General features: G+C 36.9%; 1 protein-coding gene across 1 annotated transcript in view; it reads right to left on the bottom strand.

Moving 5' to 3' along the window:
- The window catches only part of LOC126199461 (protein Fe65 homolog), a 316,456-nt gene that overhangs the window by 42,918 nt on the left and 254,793 nt on the right, over positions 1-18,745 (bottom strand). Inside the window, exons 6-11 of the mRNA XM_049936381.1 lie at positions 17,825-17,952; positions 16,213-16,331; positions 15,940-16,061; positions 10,234-10,432; positions 9,991-10,118; positions 642-808 (exon numbers count right to left, since the gene is read on the bottom strand). Of these exons, the coding sequence (XP_049792338.1) occupies positions 642-808; positions 9,991-10,118; positions 10,234-10,432; positions 15,940-16,061; positions 16,213-16,331; positions 17,825-17,952 (863 nt within the window). The remainder of the gene's footprint in view (positions 1-641; positions 809-9,990; positions 10,119-10,233; positions 10,433-15,939; positions 16,062-16,212; positions 16,332-17,824; positions 17,953-18,745) is intronic.

Genomic DNA, 18,745 nt, shown 5'->3' with positions numbered 1-18,745 from the left:
GGCCAAAAGTTTTATTTGTGACAGTCTTTTTGATGTGCCTATCTGCGACTCAGCATCTCCACTACATGGTGAGTAGCAACTTTCCTTTTCATAATATTGTTACATTCCATCCTGGATTTTCCATTATTTAATGGTACGTGTTTCTCTTTTTCGGATGAAGCCTTTGGCCTAAAACTTCGTGTAAGTGTCTTTTAATTGTGCCTGTCTGCAACTTAGCATATCTTCTTTACGGTAAGTAGAAATCTATCTTTTCCTGTATTGTTGGTATTCCTAAGTGGAGTTTCCATTATTTGTTTTAAGGAATTAGGTCACATAAGGCAGTCAATGATGAAACATTCATCCAATGAGGATGCTAAACTTAATGCTCTTCCTGTTGCTCTTGCAGGGAAACAGAGTTTCATCTTGTTCTGTTCTTTAATTTTCATCAACATCCACAGAAACTTAGACAAACATGCTCATTTACAGGCAACAAATGCCGGAAGTCATCAAGCTGTGCAGATTGTCCTGGAAAGTACTTTGTTAAGTTGTACAGTACTGTCCTACAGCTATCCCAAAGTCAAATGAACACAGACTTTAATCAAGTATTATAAATAAATCAAGGAATTTGGTAATCACTAAATTTAAATAGGTGTGTTACTCACTAATATCAATAGGTTTAGCCAGATTCTGCTGTAGACTTCGCTCAATCATTATCTTCTTGCAGATGTCTCTAAGAGTATTGGCAATCGTCCTGGCAGGAATATCACAACGGAACACATGGCACATGTGTTTTCTTGTTGTACGATCACGAGCCACATAAGCAAAGTCTCTGTAAGAAATTACCACAATAAATTATTGTTTACAATGTAGACAGTTAAATGCAAAACAAAAATTAAACTAGTGGTAAAATAACTAAATATACACAGTTAATTCAAAATACAGAAACAAAAATGTTGAACACTGTGCCTTTCAGCACTCCTACACACACACACACACACACACACACACACACACACACACACACACACACACAGATTTAAATTGCTCTGCTCTTGTCTGCAGCTCGCGGTTGCGTTCTCGCTTCCCCCGAGCACGGGGTCCCGGGTTCGATTCCGGGCAGGGTCAGGGATTTTCACCTGCCTCGAGATGACTGGGTGTTTGTGTTGTCCTCGTCATTTCATCATCATTCATGAAGGTGGTGAGATTGGGCTGAGAAAAGGTTCGGAATTTGTACGGGCACTGATAACTGCACAGCTGAGTGCCCCACAAACCAAACATCATCATCATCATCATCATCCTCTGCTCTTGTTTTCAGTAAACCAGAAAGGATAAAGTACAACTAGAGTACGTAATTATGACAGTGACTTAATTTGGATAGAGACCTGATAAATACATTGAGAGGATAAAGTAGTGAATTATGAGCACACGAAGAAAATAGCTTTCTATAGGAAGGCCTCAAATTATTTAGGAGGACACAGTGAAAAAAGAATAGTAGTATGAGAAATGTAACAAACCATGAACTTTAGATGATAGGAAAATTCTGGTGGAATGTAATGTATCCTAGTCCATCCCTATACCACTCCCACTCTTGACCCCTTGCCACTAGTGTCACATCCCTCTGGAAGGCCTCAATGCAAGACCTGCCCAGCACACACGCCCATCAGTTACTACTCCAGTCCTGTCACTGGTTTATCCTACGCCAACAGACACTGTACCACCTGTGGAAGAAGTCATGTCATATACCATTTCTGCTGCAATCAGTGCATAGCTTTTTACGTCATTATGACAACTAACCAGCTGTCCACCTGAATGAATGGCTACTGTTGAGCTGTAGCCATGGACAAAACAGACGATCTGATGTCACAATATGCAGCTGAGCATAACATGCTTGATGTCAGTGGCTGCTTTATGACCCATACTATCTAAATCCTTCCCTCCACAACCAGCTTTTCTGATTTACACAGACGGGAGTTATCCTTGAAACACCTCCTTCACTCCTCAAAACATCCTGGCCTCAATCTCAGTTAACTGACTGTCCCCACACCCTCTGCCTGACAACTTCCCTTCCTCTGTCCATCATCCAATCCCAGTTCATGTGTCCATAGCATCCAGAATCAGACTAGACTGGTAAAGACTCGAGAACCAATAGAAACAAGCTGACTGGCGAAGGGCATCACAGTGAGCTACCTGAAGACAACAGCAAAAGGAAGACAAACAAAAGAGACGGAACAAACCCGTTGCGTAAACCAAGATCAAAAGCCTACAGCGTTGCGAATTCAGAACTAAGATAATGATACGTAGCAAGGTCGGCACAGTGGCACAGATAAATCATGACTGATTGTAGAACTGCTGCACTACAGGCTTTAAAGGGCAGCTGTTGGCACTGACGTGCTGGAAAGGTGAGCGTGTTCTCATGGGGGCGCTTTCAGCTATACTTAAAGAAGTATACAAGATAGACAGTGCAATGTCTCTTATGCTTCCATTACATAATCTCATTTAGGGATCTTGATAATAAGTTAAGACAGTGGCATGTGTGTACAGAAATCAATCGTTTTTCTCTCTCTCTAATTGTAACTGGAAAGGGAAAGGAAGTGGGTAACATTTTTACAAAGTTCCCACTGCCACACACTGAGCAGTGATGTGTGGAGTATATAAGTAGATGCACAGTTTGCTGGAATGTCAATCAGATGATGATGATGTTGGTAGTGGTGAATGTGGCATTTCAAATTGCACATTTAAGTCCACTATAGAAAATTACTAACCTAATGTACTTCAAATTACAATTTAAGCCCACCATAAAAAATTATTGAGCAAATGTTTTAGGTGCTTTTTAGTGCCACCACTGTCATGTCAATTTTTGAGTAAGAATCCAATAAAAAATAACAGTGTCTATGCCTTTCTAGGCAGTGTGGGTGGTACAGCTTTCTGCTGATAAGAGCTGTTTAAATTTTTTACTTCAGCACTCAAGGCAGATTACATGACAAGTGAAATTCGGTCATTCTTTACTCTCTGAAGTCAGATCAAGCTATCTCTCAGTGTACACTTTTGCAAATACAATCCATTTCACTGGTCATTGTAAATCACAAGTTTTTTTTTTTTTTTCCTTTCCAAAATAAGATATCCATTTGGCTAGATCCAAGTATTCATTCTAACAGTTTTTCCTGCAGGGCTCTAACAACAATGCAATATTATTACTCCAGAGAGAACAGCTACATATATAAAAACAATATGAGGGATAGAGGGAACACTCGTTAGCATCCTGAACCAATTTTAGAAGAAACTCAATTCAGTTTCAGCAACTGTACATACAGCCTACAGCAAGGAAAGAACCATTACAGAATTCAGGTTTTATGAACATAATTTTGATATTAGAGAATGGCATGTTATAATAGAGGATGTAGCCTACACAATGATACGCAAATAAATTTTATATTTTTAAAGAAATTATTAGTTTGATTTTCTGATACATGGAGAAAGACATATTTGTTTCTTGTATTCCCAGAATTATGAAGAGAGAAATATCACAGTCGTGGGATAATCTGTGCCTCTGAATTGGAAACAACTAGAGGAATGCTTGCAGCTACTGGAATTAAAATAAACAGCTGAATCCTAACATTAAATTTTGTACAAAAAGGGTCCTATTCATTTTTTCTCTAGGATTAATTGACTGTGTGAAGGGACCTTGAGAGTACTAAAAATCTTTTATGGCAAGCATGTGCTGTAGTGTATGTAGTTTTTGTAGGTTAATTTTAGGTAGTTTCCTCACTTAAAAGGCCACAAATGTTTTACATCAAATTATTCATCTCAACTACATCTACACCACTATGATACATTGTCGACAATGACAATGTTTGAATAATATAGAATAATAAATTACAATGTACATTAAAAGTGTTCTATCTCAGAAATGATTAGGAATAGGGAATGTGTCCATATGAATTTTTTTGTTCAGAATCACTAATACCACCAACCCCTCAAAGAGACATACCAGTGCTAAAAAACATGAAACACACGAACAGTTACTTACACTCTGTTTTTAAGCAGTCATGAAACATTGCAAAAAAAGCACTACGATCAACATATTTACGTGGTTATTGCTACTCTGTATTATGTATTGGTAATAATAAACTGAAATAAAAATGTGTAAAACTTTGCAGGCACACTAATTACACAGCTGAAAAGTGACTCAAGTTATAAGCTATAAGACAGATATATAATGGATTTCGTTAAAGCTGTGAATGTTGTTAAAAAAAAAAAAAAAAAAAAAAAAAGAATGCAGTAAAATTTCATGCTTATTTTCTGTTCTGATTACAGTTAGCAATCAGGTAGTTATCAGCACTGAAACTGTTAGCACATTTCTGATCCCTGCTCAAAGTCTGACCTGAATATCAAAGCTCCAGTCCCTCCTGTGTTTATTGAACTCATTCATGTAAGGATTGCTAATAATATTACAATTTATGTAAAGAAACAAATGCATTTCAAGGACAAACAGGGAGCATTCTTCTTTCATAGTGATACATGACAGGGAATAAGACATTGCATGGGTCAGAAAATGACACTACGGGGCTGAAAGCATGAAGTTGAATACGGTACATGCTGCTGGTCAGCAATGAAATTTAATAATGTAAACACATGATACAATGAAAGTACAGAGAGTCCAAAACGGAGCAAAGGAAGAGGCAGAAAGAAATAGTCTGCCAACAGAAGAAAGGTTAATGAAACACATGTAATTGACAGCAATCCACAAAGTATCAAGATAGATGAAAACAGAGTAATAGGTGAGAAGACATATCTGAAATTATAAACAAAAACTACATAACTGCATTTTGAAATAGAAAAAAACAGCAGATAACTTGTGGGAAAAAACCACAAATTATAATGCTCATTTCATAAAAATAAGGCAGGCTTATACACTATTACAATAACTGAAGTTCAAAGAAGGAGACAACAAAAATAAGAAAAGGTGAATATTCACCTGTACCTGGTTATTGTGTGACACACAGGAACATGTAATAGCAGACAGCGGCACATAGAAACATGTAACAGCAGACATCTTTCACTAGCTCCTGAGCTACCACTTTTTTTTCTAGACACTATCTTTCACACAACTACATAAATAAACAAATGCATCCAACTGTGACTGGAACTTCTGAGCATTAGCATGGAGAGTACATGTGGTTAAACTAGGAGAAGAAGGAAAAACTGAAAAAAATAGTAGCTTGAAATCAGAAAAGCCTCTGTGCTGTTATAGTCCAATTTACGAATGAAGGCAGTTCATGCTAGTCAAGGCTGGGTGGGGTTTGCATTGTTCTGCTTTCAAGTGACAGTTACAGTACATGCACACATGTGCTTTGCACTTGAAGAAAGCCTGTGTCCTGCAAATTATGTCTCATGTTTGCTTATGTAGAATTTGTCACTTAATACCACCATCAATGATGACACGCTCACAACAAATGCAATAAAAATTCATTAAATAACTCACTAGAGTCATGTTTAATGCTCACATTGGTTATGATATTTATAGCAGAATGCTCAGAACACTACTGAATGCTCATTGGCTGTCAGAGAATGCGACGCAGGTGCACAGTATGAGCCTAAGCTCAACTGCCATCTGTGACACCAGCTATGGGTGCATCATTCTTCTATGGGCAAATGGTTGCCTTTTCTCATTTTTGTTGTAAGCTTACAGAAGATTAAGCAGATGTTATACAACTGAATCCATGTGGATAAGAGGTATTGAGACATCATCTCAGATCATCTTCAAACTGTCATTGTAGATTTAATTAAAATCAAAGAAGTTTTTTGACAGTTGATAATGCAGTTCTTCAGCAAAATTGTGATTGAGGAAGGACTTTCTATGAAGTGTTCTTGAATCAGTATCTAAATTAGTCAGCTACCAAAACAGTATAGATTATGAACAGTGGAGTTTATTATTGAATATATGGTTCTCAAGGGTCTGCTGTCAGATCACATTATGTGTTTATCACAGTTTTTCATCAAGGCAACTACATGGTATCATTCAGCTGGTTGCTGTTGCTGAAGGCTGGCAAATGATAACCTCCTTGCCAACAATCAGTAACAGCAGCCACCTATGTCAGGCAGCTGTCTCAATGAAACACTGAGGGCTTTACACAGTGAAATGTGACAGCAGACCCAGAACCAGATATTTATCAGGTGTGTTGCGAAACCTTGACAAGCGTATTACTATCTGCAGATGTATAATGATGTGTAAGAAAGAAGTGTCTGATTGTAAGTAAAGCTGTCTTCAACCCAAGGAGCAGTTTGAATACCACAGTACTTTACAATATCCCACTTAAAACTATTTTTCATTTACCACACGGCATAATAGTGTTGCCACATTGACTGTCAGCTGTGCCTCAGTTAATGCTCAGACAGGGCATGCTGCAGTTATCAACAGTTAAGTGCCCGGTAGTGCCAGATACTGGATTATGTATGTATACTATGCTATGTGAAAACTCCTCCCATTGAACTGAAGCTTTGTTGTGGCACACTGGCACACTGGTTGACATTGTGAGCTCTGATTGGATGGCTAAGCTCCATGGCGTGACAAAAGTGTTTAGTAATATTAAATTTTAATCAGGCTATAGCCATGGTCCTATGTGATGTGATATGTCCTTGCTTTTCTCTGACAATTGCTTTTCTCTGACATAACAACAGTCAGTTATAGGTGAAGTGACAATATATATATATATATATATATATATATATATATATATCAGGCACATAACGAAATCTTTGGTGGGGACATTATGGCTCTGACATAATAATGAAACCACAACCACATCTCCAAATTTAATAGTAATTATGTGGAATTTTCTTCTACAATGATATATATATACAAAGATGATGTGACTTACCAAACGAAAGTGCTGGCAGGTCGATACACACACAAACAAACACAAACATACACATGAAATTCTAGCTTTTGCAACCAATGGTTGCTTCGTCAGGAAAGAGGGAAGGAGAGGGAAAGATGAAAGGATGTGGGTTTTAAGGGAGAGGGTAAGGAGTCATTCCAATCCCGGGAGCGGAAAGACTTACCTTGGGGGAAAAAAGGACAGGTATACACTCGCACACACACACACACACACACACATATCCATCCGCACATACACAGACACAAGCAGACAGTCACCATAAGGCTAATTTGTAATATGATGATCAACTTGAAGAACTGTTCTCTATCAGTTTTCATAAGATGTCAGCTTACAACATCATTTCAAAAAGCTAGCTAGAGGGATTGTAACAACTGTATCAGAATGTTGCATACATAACGAAATCTTTGGTGGGGACATTATGGCTCTGACATAATAATGAAACCACAACCACATCTCTAAATTTAATAGTAATTATGTGGAATTTTCTTCTACAATGCGTAAGCTCACAGGAAACTTTCATGCCCATCAACATTCCACACTGTATTATTTCGATACATTTTGTAATAAAATTATACTCTGATAACATACAGTGTGTAGGAAGTATATTGGAGAAAGAACATGGTTGACTTCATATTCAGATGAATTTGTCTCACAAGACATAATTAAAACTGATGATTTAAGAAATTATAAATAATTTTCTTTTCCTCTCTCACAATTTTAAAATTACATAATATTATAAAGCATTATAAAAGAAATGACTGGATATAGATTTTCTGCAATAAATGCTTTGTGTGTTATTTCCGTCAATAACCAAATCCTAATTCGCACTGAGCTCATCAAGCTAAAGAATAAAATTATTCTTAGTGGAATAGTCACTCTGAAAGCCAAGACAATAACAATCAGTGCACCGGGCAACATGCATCATGCTTTTGTTTGCAAGACTGGACTGGTTTATATTAAATCAATTACCTCTCCCTGTGGAAGATGATCCAGTCACCAAGGCACATTATATGTGGAGAAAAACATGGCACTATTAGATACTAAGAAACAATGGCAAAAGTTCACAAAAATATAAACTAAGAAATACTGGTCTAAATGTGAGTGCTTATTCACAGTTAATCTGAACATAACTAATTGACAGTTACTAGTAAGTATAGAATGAATCACTCCAATATAAATTTGCACAAAAAATCTTATGTCAAAGTTAACCTCAAGTATGAATTCATTTTGAATGTGTTTCATGAAAAATCACATTTCTGATTTTACTACTACAATATTATATCAAAATGAAAATGATAATTTTTTGTCACAATTCATTATTAAATGTAATTCATTTGGTTTGGCTTAAAAGTTAAACCACAATTACAGAAACCTGATAAAAATTGAAGGGATATCCTAATGTGAAAATTTAGGTAACTATTTTTATATATTAGCTCTGTATCTGACAGTATTAACATACAGGCTTCAGCAACAGTACACATTCCAATTATTCTTTGAATTGTGATTCTTCTTTATAAATAATTTGGGGTATAAATCTTTGAAGGGATTCTGCCTGCTTTGCAAAAATATATTTGTGGTATAAATATTCAAAGGGATTCTGCCTGCTTTGCAAAGCAAAGCATATTAACATGTGCTATCTTCCTTGGGTTTTATTTTAATCTGATGTTTTAACTGTCATTTGTTTCATCCCCGTTACATTCCTTTGATCTTGGCAGCTTTTCACAATGTCCCCAATGCATTTTGAATTGCAGAAGTTAAATCATATTAAATTTCAAAAAGTAGCTCCAAAACATTTTTTTTTTCAGTCACTATCATTTCTGTTGTGATTACCAGTGTGTGGTGATGTGTACATAGTCCTCACTTTTTTTGTGTTCTTCACTTTTCATTTATTTATATCTGATAAACTAAAATAGTTATTTGTACATTATGTACCTATAATGTAATGAATCATATTCCTTTTGCAATTTTGTCAAAACTCTGATCATGCCCCCTGCAGAACCTAGAAGTATACGTAACACTTACAACATAATTCCAGACTAAACTAAAAGCCTTTTGTTTTATGTAAACTTGTCTACAAACAGGGAAAACAGTTAATAAAATGTATTCTCTATTAGTTGTGATATTTATGTAACAACAAAATTTATAGGATTTTGTATAACTTATTGGGGTAATTGTGGGGGAGTGGCAGTGTATGATGAATTAAGAAAGCAAACAAAATCTTTTTCTTCAATTGTTGTTTCTCTTTTTATGTCCTAACATCACAGCTATGTTCTTTACCACTAACTATCCATTTCAGGTTACATAAACTGTGTTATAATACATGTCGTCTTTCTCATAATGCAAATATAACTTATTATTATGTAACTAAAAACAAAGATGATATGACTTACCAAACGAAAGTGCTGGCAGGTCGATACACACACAAACAAACACAAACATACACACGAAATTCTAGTTTTCGCAACCAACGGTTGCTTCGTCAGGAAAGAGGGAAGGAGAGGGAAATATGAAAGGATGTGGGTTTTAAGGGAGAGGGTAAGGAGTCATTCCAATCCTGGGAGCGGAAAGACTTACCTTGGGGGAAAAAAGGACAGGTATACACTCGCACACACACACATATCCATCCGCACATACACAGACACAAGCAGACTGTCTGCTTGTGTCTGTGTATGTGTGGATGGATATGTGTGTGTGTGCGCGAGTGTATACCTGTCCTTTTTTCCCCCAAGAAGTCTGCTTGTGTCTGTGTATGTGTGGATGGATATGTGTGTGTGTGCGAGTGTATACCTGTCCTTTTTTCCCCCAAGGTAAGTCTTTCCGCTCCCGGGATTGGAATGACTCCTTACCCTCTCCCTTAAAACCCACATCCTTTCATCTTTCCCTCTCCTTCCCTCTTTCCTGACAAAGCAACCATTGGTTGCAAAAGCTAGAATTTCATGTGTATGTTTGTGTTTGTTTGTGTGTGTATCGACCTGCCAGCACTTTAGTTTGGTAAGTCACATCATCTTTGTTTTTAGATATATTTTTCCCACGTGGAATGTTTCCCTCTATTATATTCTTATTATTATGTAAGGATTACTGAGGAGATAAATATGTGTATAAATTGTATTACCTTCCATTGTCTCGTCCTACTCCCCATACTCTAATTGTATGAATTGGTTGAGTATTTAGAACTGTCAAATTTTCAGGATCAATAAGCTTCAGTGCTCCTTCATCTAAGTCCATGAACAAGTCTTTGCCCTGGAAAAAAGTTTCAGCTCAATGAGTACCACATACAATAACATAAATAATTATTAAAGATGATTGTTCTGAAGCACCTTGATTAGTCTTACATTAGCAAACCAACAGTACTTACATCACCCCATCTTCCCACTACATCAAGCAGATCATTCCTGCCTAGTGATAAGTCAACAATGCATTTGTTAACAGCCTTGCTGCTACGTTCTGGTGTGAGATCTTCTTCTGCAATTTCAACCCAACCAAGAGACCTAACAGCAAATCTTATTGGACGCTCCTTGCTCTCTGGTTCTGGCCGAGCAGGGTAACTACGTCTCCTGGAAGACATTACATTTGTCAAACACAACAAGCCTTTCTAATATGATTTTATGTTAAAACGCATTCACACATACACGCGTGAGTGTGTGCGCCCCCCCCCCCCCCTCACACACACACACACACACACACGCACATACACACATATTCTTACAGGAGACAGCACTGGTCAGATCTAGGAGAAAAGTCTTACAAACCATTGTTTGGTAACAAATAATTGTTGGAATATGGGCCATTTCATCCTATGATAGCCACATGTCATTTTACAGTACAGGAGGTGCTCAGTCTGGTTAGTGCTTACTCTTGCACATCCCTCAGCTCTCCTTCTCAAAGAAACAACCATGAACCCATGTGAACACACCTGATTATCTTAGGATTTTGTCACATGCATCAGAGAGATGTTCCTCCATGTGCAAATTGCCTATGGATGAGGAATACACAAAGTCTTCAAATTTTCTAGCTAGAAATCTAAAGGATTAAGATCACATGAATGGGAAGGTCATGCCACTGGACCTAAATGACCAATCCTTTACCAATTAAACATTTGTGTTAGGAACCATCACGCGTGTCGTAGAATATGAAGATGTGCCACATTGTGCATAAACCATACCTGTTGTTTTTCTGGAAGAGTGGCATTGTCCAACAACACAAGCAAGTTGCACATACAAATTATAGTCTGGTTAAAATTATTCATTAGTTGACTATGTCACTTGTTACTACAGAGTTGGCACATTGGTTGCTGAGTGCATACCAGGCAACACACAAACATAGCAGGTCACTTTACAAGAGCTTTTTTTTACTTACGTGTAACATGGAGCAATGTTGGAAGTGGCTACTGTGAGGGAACTGTGGCAAACGACATGTTTTGGAGTCCTGTATTTAAATCCATCCCTGACCAAACCACAAATTTGTCATGTGCATTGTAACAAGAAAAGGGTGATCAACAACTTGTGGCAGAGCTATTAATCAGGCTTGCTTTGTTCACAGCAATTGAAGCTAACCTCTATGAGCAAACTCAGGACAAAAAAATTTAACTTCACTGCTAAAAGCAAACTGTAGTTTCTCACTTTCATTGAAACCATCCTCACTCTTGCTACATGAGCTGCCCTGTTTGGCATTTGGTTACACGTTACAGGCAGATTCCAAACAACAAAAGAATGGTAAAATGAAAAAATAAGAGCAAAGAAAAGGTCAACACGGTGATGAAAATGATACAGCAAAGGATTGGACATAAAAACATCACATTACTGAATAAAAATGAAATAAGTGATTTTGATAAAAATGTAAAATTCGTAGCCTTTGACAAGATTCAAACTCATGCTCTTCTATACAGTAGGAATGTGTCTTCACCACTATGCTATCCCACTTCTCTGGATTAAACTGTTATTTTAATGACTGCACACAATAACTGTATATACGACACCAAATCACATGTTGTACAAAAAGGTCCAGTAGTGTTTGGAAAGTGCTGTGTATGAAGCAGGCATATTTGTTACAACACTGGGTGCTCTGATTGCAGGAAACCCCTACATGTGAAGTGTCAACCAGCAAGTAATTTTAATCAGACTACAGCACTGAGTGGCACATGTTAATTTATGAGGATTCAGGGGGCCCTGTCTGGGGGACTTCGGCCACCGGGATGCAAGACTTATTTCAGTGATGCCACATTGGGTGACTTGCACATCAGTGATGATGAGGACAACACAAAACCCTGTCCATGAGCACAGAAAATCTCCAACCCAGCTGTGAATCGAACCTGGGACTGCTGCATGGTAGGTACGCACATAATCACTCAGCTAAGCAGGTGGACAGCACAACCCCAAAACAATGTGTACAGAATGGCTGAAGTAGGAAATAGCTGAAAGGGGTATGTTTAACAGCTACAGCACAGTCGGGACTAAGTACAGGGACAAAAACAACCAGGAAGAAATGACCAATGAACATCAACAGTAAGGTGGCCAACATCTCTTAGCACTGGAAGTTCTTGACACGAGTAAAATGGCCCCCAGTTTCTGGACAGACCTTTTGCTAGTTTTCACCAGTACTATCACCTGAAAGAATATAGGATGATCCATAAAACATCTGGTATATTAAATAAGTCAGTTTTATTTATAACTAATATACAGGTAACTAAGCAATCTGTGAAATATTTTGAAAAATTGTTGTAGGTAAGTGGCTAAACATAAATTAACAAACGATACAGTATATGGAAAACAAACTTTTGAAGAACGAGATTTTCACTCTGCAGCGGAGTGTGCGCTGATATGACACTTCCTGGCAGTTTAAAGCTTCAATTCTGCCAGTATCTCGTCTCCTAACTTCCAAACTTCACAGAAGCTCTTCTGTGAACCTTGCAAAACTAGCACTCCTGGAAGAAAGGATATTGCGGAGACATTGCTTAGCCACAGCCTAGGGGATGTTTCCAGAATGAGATTTTCACTCTGCAGCAGAGTGTGCACTGATGTGAAGTTTGGAAGGAGACGAGGTACTGGCAGAAATGAAGCTGTGAGGACGGGTCGTGAGTCATGCTCGGGTAGCTCAGTTGGTAGAGCACTCGCCCACGAAAGGCAAAGGTCCCGTGTTCGAGTCTCAGCCTGGCACACAGTTTTAATCTGCCAGGAAGTTTCATATCAGGCACACATAATAGGTATCTTGAACAGAATGACCTCTTTCATTCCAAAGAGGATGATGGATTCCATAAACATCAATCATATGAAACCCAATTCCAGCTTTTCTCATGACATTCTGAGAGCTGTGTATCAATGCAGTCAGGTAGGTGCAGTATGTCTTGATTTGTGAAAAGCATTTGACTGAGTACCACAACTATGCTTGTTATCAAAAGTATGTCAAATGGAGTATCAAGCGCAATTTACAACTCAATTGAGGAGCTCTTGACAGGGTGGATGTAGCATGTTACCTTTCAAAGGAGTCATTGATTATGTCAAGTTGAGTGACAATATTATCGTCACTACATTTAATAATTTTGTCAGGGATACCATCAAATCTGTAGATCATTTTTCTCTTTAGTTTACTGGTAGCTGTTTGAACTTCTTTGGGTGTTACTGGATATAGGTACATTGTCCTTTCATTTACTGGTGTTATTACCATTGTCTTTGGATTATATTTAGTCGTGATTAGGTTTTGGGCTACATTAATATAATGATCATTAAATATATTAGCTATTACACGTGGATCATAAACAATTTCATTTCTGTGTTTTATGGTGATTTTATTATTTGCATTTTTATGTTTGCCTGTATGATTATTAATAACTTTCCACATTGATTTCATTTTGTTGTTACCGTTGCTGATATATGAATCATTGTCCTTCTTTTTTGCAACAAATATAGCTTCCCTGTGCACTTTCCTATAATACTTTACATATGGTTTCAAGGTAGTATTTTGCTGTGCACACTTATATGGCATATTAAGACTTTTTGATGACTCTTTGATTTCACTTGTTATCCATGAACTTGATTTTTTGTTTATTTTCATTTCCTTGAGAGGAAATGAAATGTCATAGCAGTATTTATAATTTGACAAGAACTTGTTGAATTTTATATCTACGTGGTTTTCATGTTCCAGTTTATATTTTTTAACATGAGATTAAAGCCCAAATGCTGTTCATGCTGTAAATTAATGATTTTGCAAACAATATTGATAGTAACCTCAAACTTCACACTGATGATGCAGTTACCTATAATGAAGGACTTTCTGGATACAGCTGCACTAATATTTAGTTGCATCTTGATAAAATGGTGCAAAAACTGGCAACTTGTTTCAGTTATTCAGAAATATAAAATTATGCACTTCTCAAAATGAAAAAATGTAGTACCCTACGACTAAAATATAAACAAGTCAAAATTCGAGTCGGTCACCTCAAGTTATACATATATCTGAGTGTAACAGTTTGTAGGGATATGAAATAGAATGACTGCATAGGCTCAGTCATAATTAAAGCAAGTGGCAGACTTAATAGAACACTGCACAAGTGCAGTCACTCTACAAAGGAGATTGCTTACAAAACACTTGTGCAGCCTGTCCTCATATATCACTCAAGTGTGTGGGATCCATACCAGATAAGACTAACAGGGGGTGTAGTGTGTACAGAGAAAGGCAGAGTGAATGGTCACAGGTTTGTCTGGGGAGTGTCACAGAGATGCTGAGAAAACTGAACTGACAGATGCTGGAAGATAGTCGCAAACCATTCTTAGAAAGTCCGCATACAAAGTTTAAGGGATCAGCTTTAGATGAGGAATCTAAGAATATACTACAACTCCCTACATATTGCTCCCATAGGGATCACAAGGACTAGATTAGAATAATTCCTGTGCACACAGATGAATTTAAACAATTATTTTTCTTGCACTCCATACATGAATGGAATGGGAAGAAGCTTCAAAAGCAGGTGCAGTGGGAAGTACCCTATGCCATTCACTTCACTGTTGACTATAGAGTATGGATGTAGAAGAATTTTGGATTATTTTGCATTTTAGGAAAGAGATAAAAATCACAATAAATAAGACTGAAATGAAGGCGGCTGTGTTACAGAAGGGAAGATGAGTCGAAAAAGAACTTAAAGACCTTTAAAAAACAAATGATGGGTCATTGTCATAAATGGAGCTGCACAGGCCTGTACATTGCACACACATGAAAATCATTATAGGAAATATAGACCAGTACATGTAGTTTGTGATATGAATAGGACTAGCTGGTTCTACATCTATAGCAGTAAAATAAAACAAAACATTTGTAAATAAAAAAATTATTTTCAGTTGTTCTGAGTGATATTTCCATGAAAGATTAAATATTTAAATAATGATGACACACTCTTTAATCATTACATTTACACTAGATAATAGTCTTACTAGATACACTAGGTAACAGACATTCAGAAGATTAGAGCCAATTTGTAAATCTTTTGCCAAGTGTTCCTAGAATACATTTAATGGTGATGTAAATTCAATTTTGTTATTCAGTCACCACAGAAAAAGAACAGTAGAAAGTAACATGTTTTATAAGGAGAAAGTATTGGAGAATTAGGAGAAAAAACAAAATATTACAAAGCTATTCACCAATTTGCTGCATTACCAACCAAATAAAAAAGAACAACAATGTAAGGATAAGATAGATTGCTACTCAATGTAAAGATGACATGCTGAGTTGCAGACAGTCACAATGAAAAGGCACTTACATGTTAGGTTTTGGTTGAAGCCTTTTTCAGAAAAGGAAACATACACATTCATTCACACAAGCAAGCCCACCTCACACACACATAAACGCCATCTCCCGCAGTTTGGACTGGTATGAATTGCCAGTGATGGCGGTCATGTATGCATGAGGTGTGCTTCCTTGTGTGGCTGTATATATCTGAGTGTGAGTGTGTGTGTGTGTGTGTGTGTGTGTGTGTGTGTGTGTGTGTGTGTGTGTGTGTGTGTGTTTTCTTTTGTGGCCAGTAGCAAACTATCTTTTCAACTTAGCTTTAACAAAGTTTGACATTACTGCTTACTTCAGAGCTAATTCTTCTTTACGTTCTTCCTTCTTCTTGCCATCTAATTCTTCCAAAGCAGAGCTTGTATTACTCCTGGTGACAGATGCAATCACAGGAGACTGGTAACTACTACTAATTACCTGCAATAAGAAAAATATAAATTTATGAACAAAGCATTATGAATGAGCATAAATTTTTAATGGTCATTATGTGTAATATGATATAGAGAGATGGTTTTTTTTTATATTAGTACCAACGTAAATAATACTGAAAAAAATATATTTGACTCACACTCTCAGATTCCTGAACAAGTGGTCTCTTGGCTTCTGCTTTAATGGCTGATGTAGCTGATGGAGGTTCTCTCTGGATTGTGCCACTTTTAATATGCCAGTAATATGGCCCATCATTATCTGAAAAATCAAAGTCCAAATGACAGCAATATAAAGAAAAACTATGTACAATTTTCAGAATCTCTAGCTGCTTCCAACTGATACAAAGTTGACATGAGTTGGCTATCTAAGAAAATTCCATTCAATAGATACATTCAATTCTTTTGTTATAGCCTCTGCGATGTTTTTTTCTTTCATAGTTGTGTGCTGTCATTCGGAGGGTGAAACAGATCATAAGTAAGGTAGTGTAGAAATCCTACAGTTGAATTTTAAGGCAATGTGGGAACCTCAAGTGATGTAATCTTGTCATGAGAAATGAAAATTGTGTTTCTTCACATATAAGACTAACTTAAATTTCAAGATAAACTGTTTAAAACCTTTCAGTTTATATCACATTTTTTCAGCACAACGAGATATTTGAAGATATATTTTGCATACTAAATGCATGCCAAGAACTGATTCTTTACACTTATACTAGCAAGTTTAGAATTCTTAACGTAGTGGAAACAACTTTTTTAATGCACTTTCTTTTTTCACTAAAATTTTTCAGAACACCAATTCTACTATAGCTCTTTTTCCAATGTGTTACTAAATTAACAGATTTTCCTCAGTCCTGTGTACAAATTTTGATATCAGCACTGAAACAACAGTTACGTAAAGGGATGAACTAGAATGAGTGAAAATAACATGCAGAACTTATGTGAAGTGTCCATCACTTTATTCTCTAAATCTCAGATTATAAGTATTATTTTTAAAACACACAAAGAATGCTATTTAAGAAAAACTGAAGCTTAAAGTCCTGCCAACAATGATATCATCATCGAGGTGGAGAAAATGATAGGACTGGACATGGATAGGGAAATAAATCTGCCATAATCTTTTAATAGAAACAGCCTGGGCATTTTCTCTAAGTGATTTAGGAAAATCAGAGGAGCACCTAAATCTGTAAGGCCAAATGGGGAATTGAATCCCCCTCCTTTCCGTTTCTAGTTCACTAGCTTATGATTGTGTCAATTCACATGGCAGACTGCTATTTAGGAACTGGACAGGGACTATACACAGAAAAATATACAAAAAGACAGCCAGATGGTATTTGAGGAAAGTTACAGGTGAACTTAATTTTTTTTAAAAAAAATTCTGATGCTGAGTAAAAGATAGCATCCAAAGAAACAGCTGCTACTTTTCAATTCATGGGGACATCTTGCTGATTTCACAAAAGAATTCTCCTGAATGAACAAAGCCAGTGAAAACCTCATAAGTCCATTCAGTTACATACTGCACTATAGGACTGCTGTAATTAACAAAGAATAAAATTGTGGACAAGTTAAATGGCTTAAATATTATAAATTACACCACAAATTGCACTGGAAAAATAAGTGGAAGGTTTAAATATCAACATATGTAACAACATAAGAACAGATTCAGTGTTCAGGGTTTCTTTGCTTCATGTGTCTTTGAAGAGAAATTAAAGTAAATTTAAATGATAATCACAGCTGTCGCACATGATAACCTACCTTCATGTTTCTCCCACCCGGGTGGCAGATCATTCTCGAGGCTATGGGGTCGCCTCTTCACAGGGACTGCATAAAGATCATTGTTTAAAGATCCAGCAACATGAGGAATTTCTGGTTTTTCTCCATTGCTGCAATATACAAACAATATGGAATTAGTTTTGTTGTGACACAAATGATGGAAGAAAATTACAGAAGATGTTGACAGGTCTAGAAAATAACTGAAACTTCATCCTTTTATTCATTTCTCAATAGTGATGAATTGGAAGCTATATATACAGGGTGTTCAGAACCAGTATGAAAATCTTGTAAATGTTATACAAAATTTCTTGTAGAATGTAAATACTTTAGATTTAAAGGAGACAACTCACCAAAACACCAAAGTCTTGAGTTGTTGATAGGCACGTACAAAAGAAGGAAAACTTGCTAGCTTTTGGAGTTATCCTTTGATGAGCAACAGTACACACACACACACACACACACACTCTCTCTCTCTCTCTCTCTCTCTCTCTCTCTCTCTCTCACTCACACACACACACACACAAAAACAGGAATAACACACCTATTCCCCTGCATCGGCCGACATCATCTTAAGTAATTTTGGTGGGTAAGTTGTCCCGAGAAATAAAAATACATTGCCCCATTACTGAGTTAATTATTATTGAAGGCTGTTGTGTGTGCAAATTCAAGCAGCCCACCAGAGATTGTGTCACCAAACATGTTCTTCCTTTGGTTTCCTAACACTGAATAAGAGAGCGATAGAAAAACTGGACATGGGACAATAGTAAGGATTGAACCCGAGCCAAAGACTGAGCAATCTTGTGCACTATCATCTACAGTATGACAACAACTGACATTAATTGTATTTGACAGGTTGCTTGAATACTGGTGCACAACAGGCTGTTTGGCTACCTTCAATGCTAA

Source organism: Schistocerca nitens, chromosome 8 (assembly GCF_023898315.1).
Source record: "Schistocerca nitens isolate TAMUIC-IGC-003100 chromosome 8, iqSchNite1.1, whole genome shotgun sequence".
Lineage (NCBI taxonomy): Eukaryota > Metazoa > Arthropoda > Insecta > Orthoptera > Acrididae > Schistocerca > Schistocerca nitens.
Note: the sequence above shows the minus strand (reverse complement) of the source record. Positions and strands in the feature narration are given on the sequence as shown.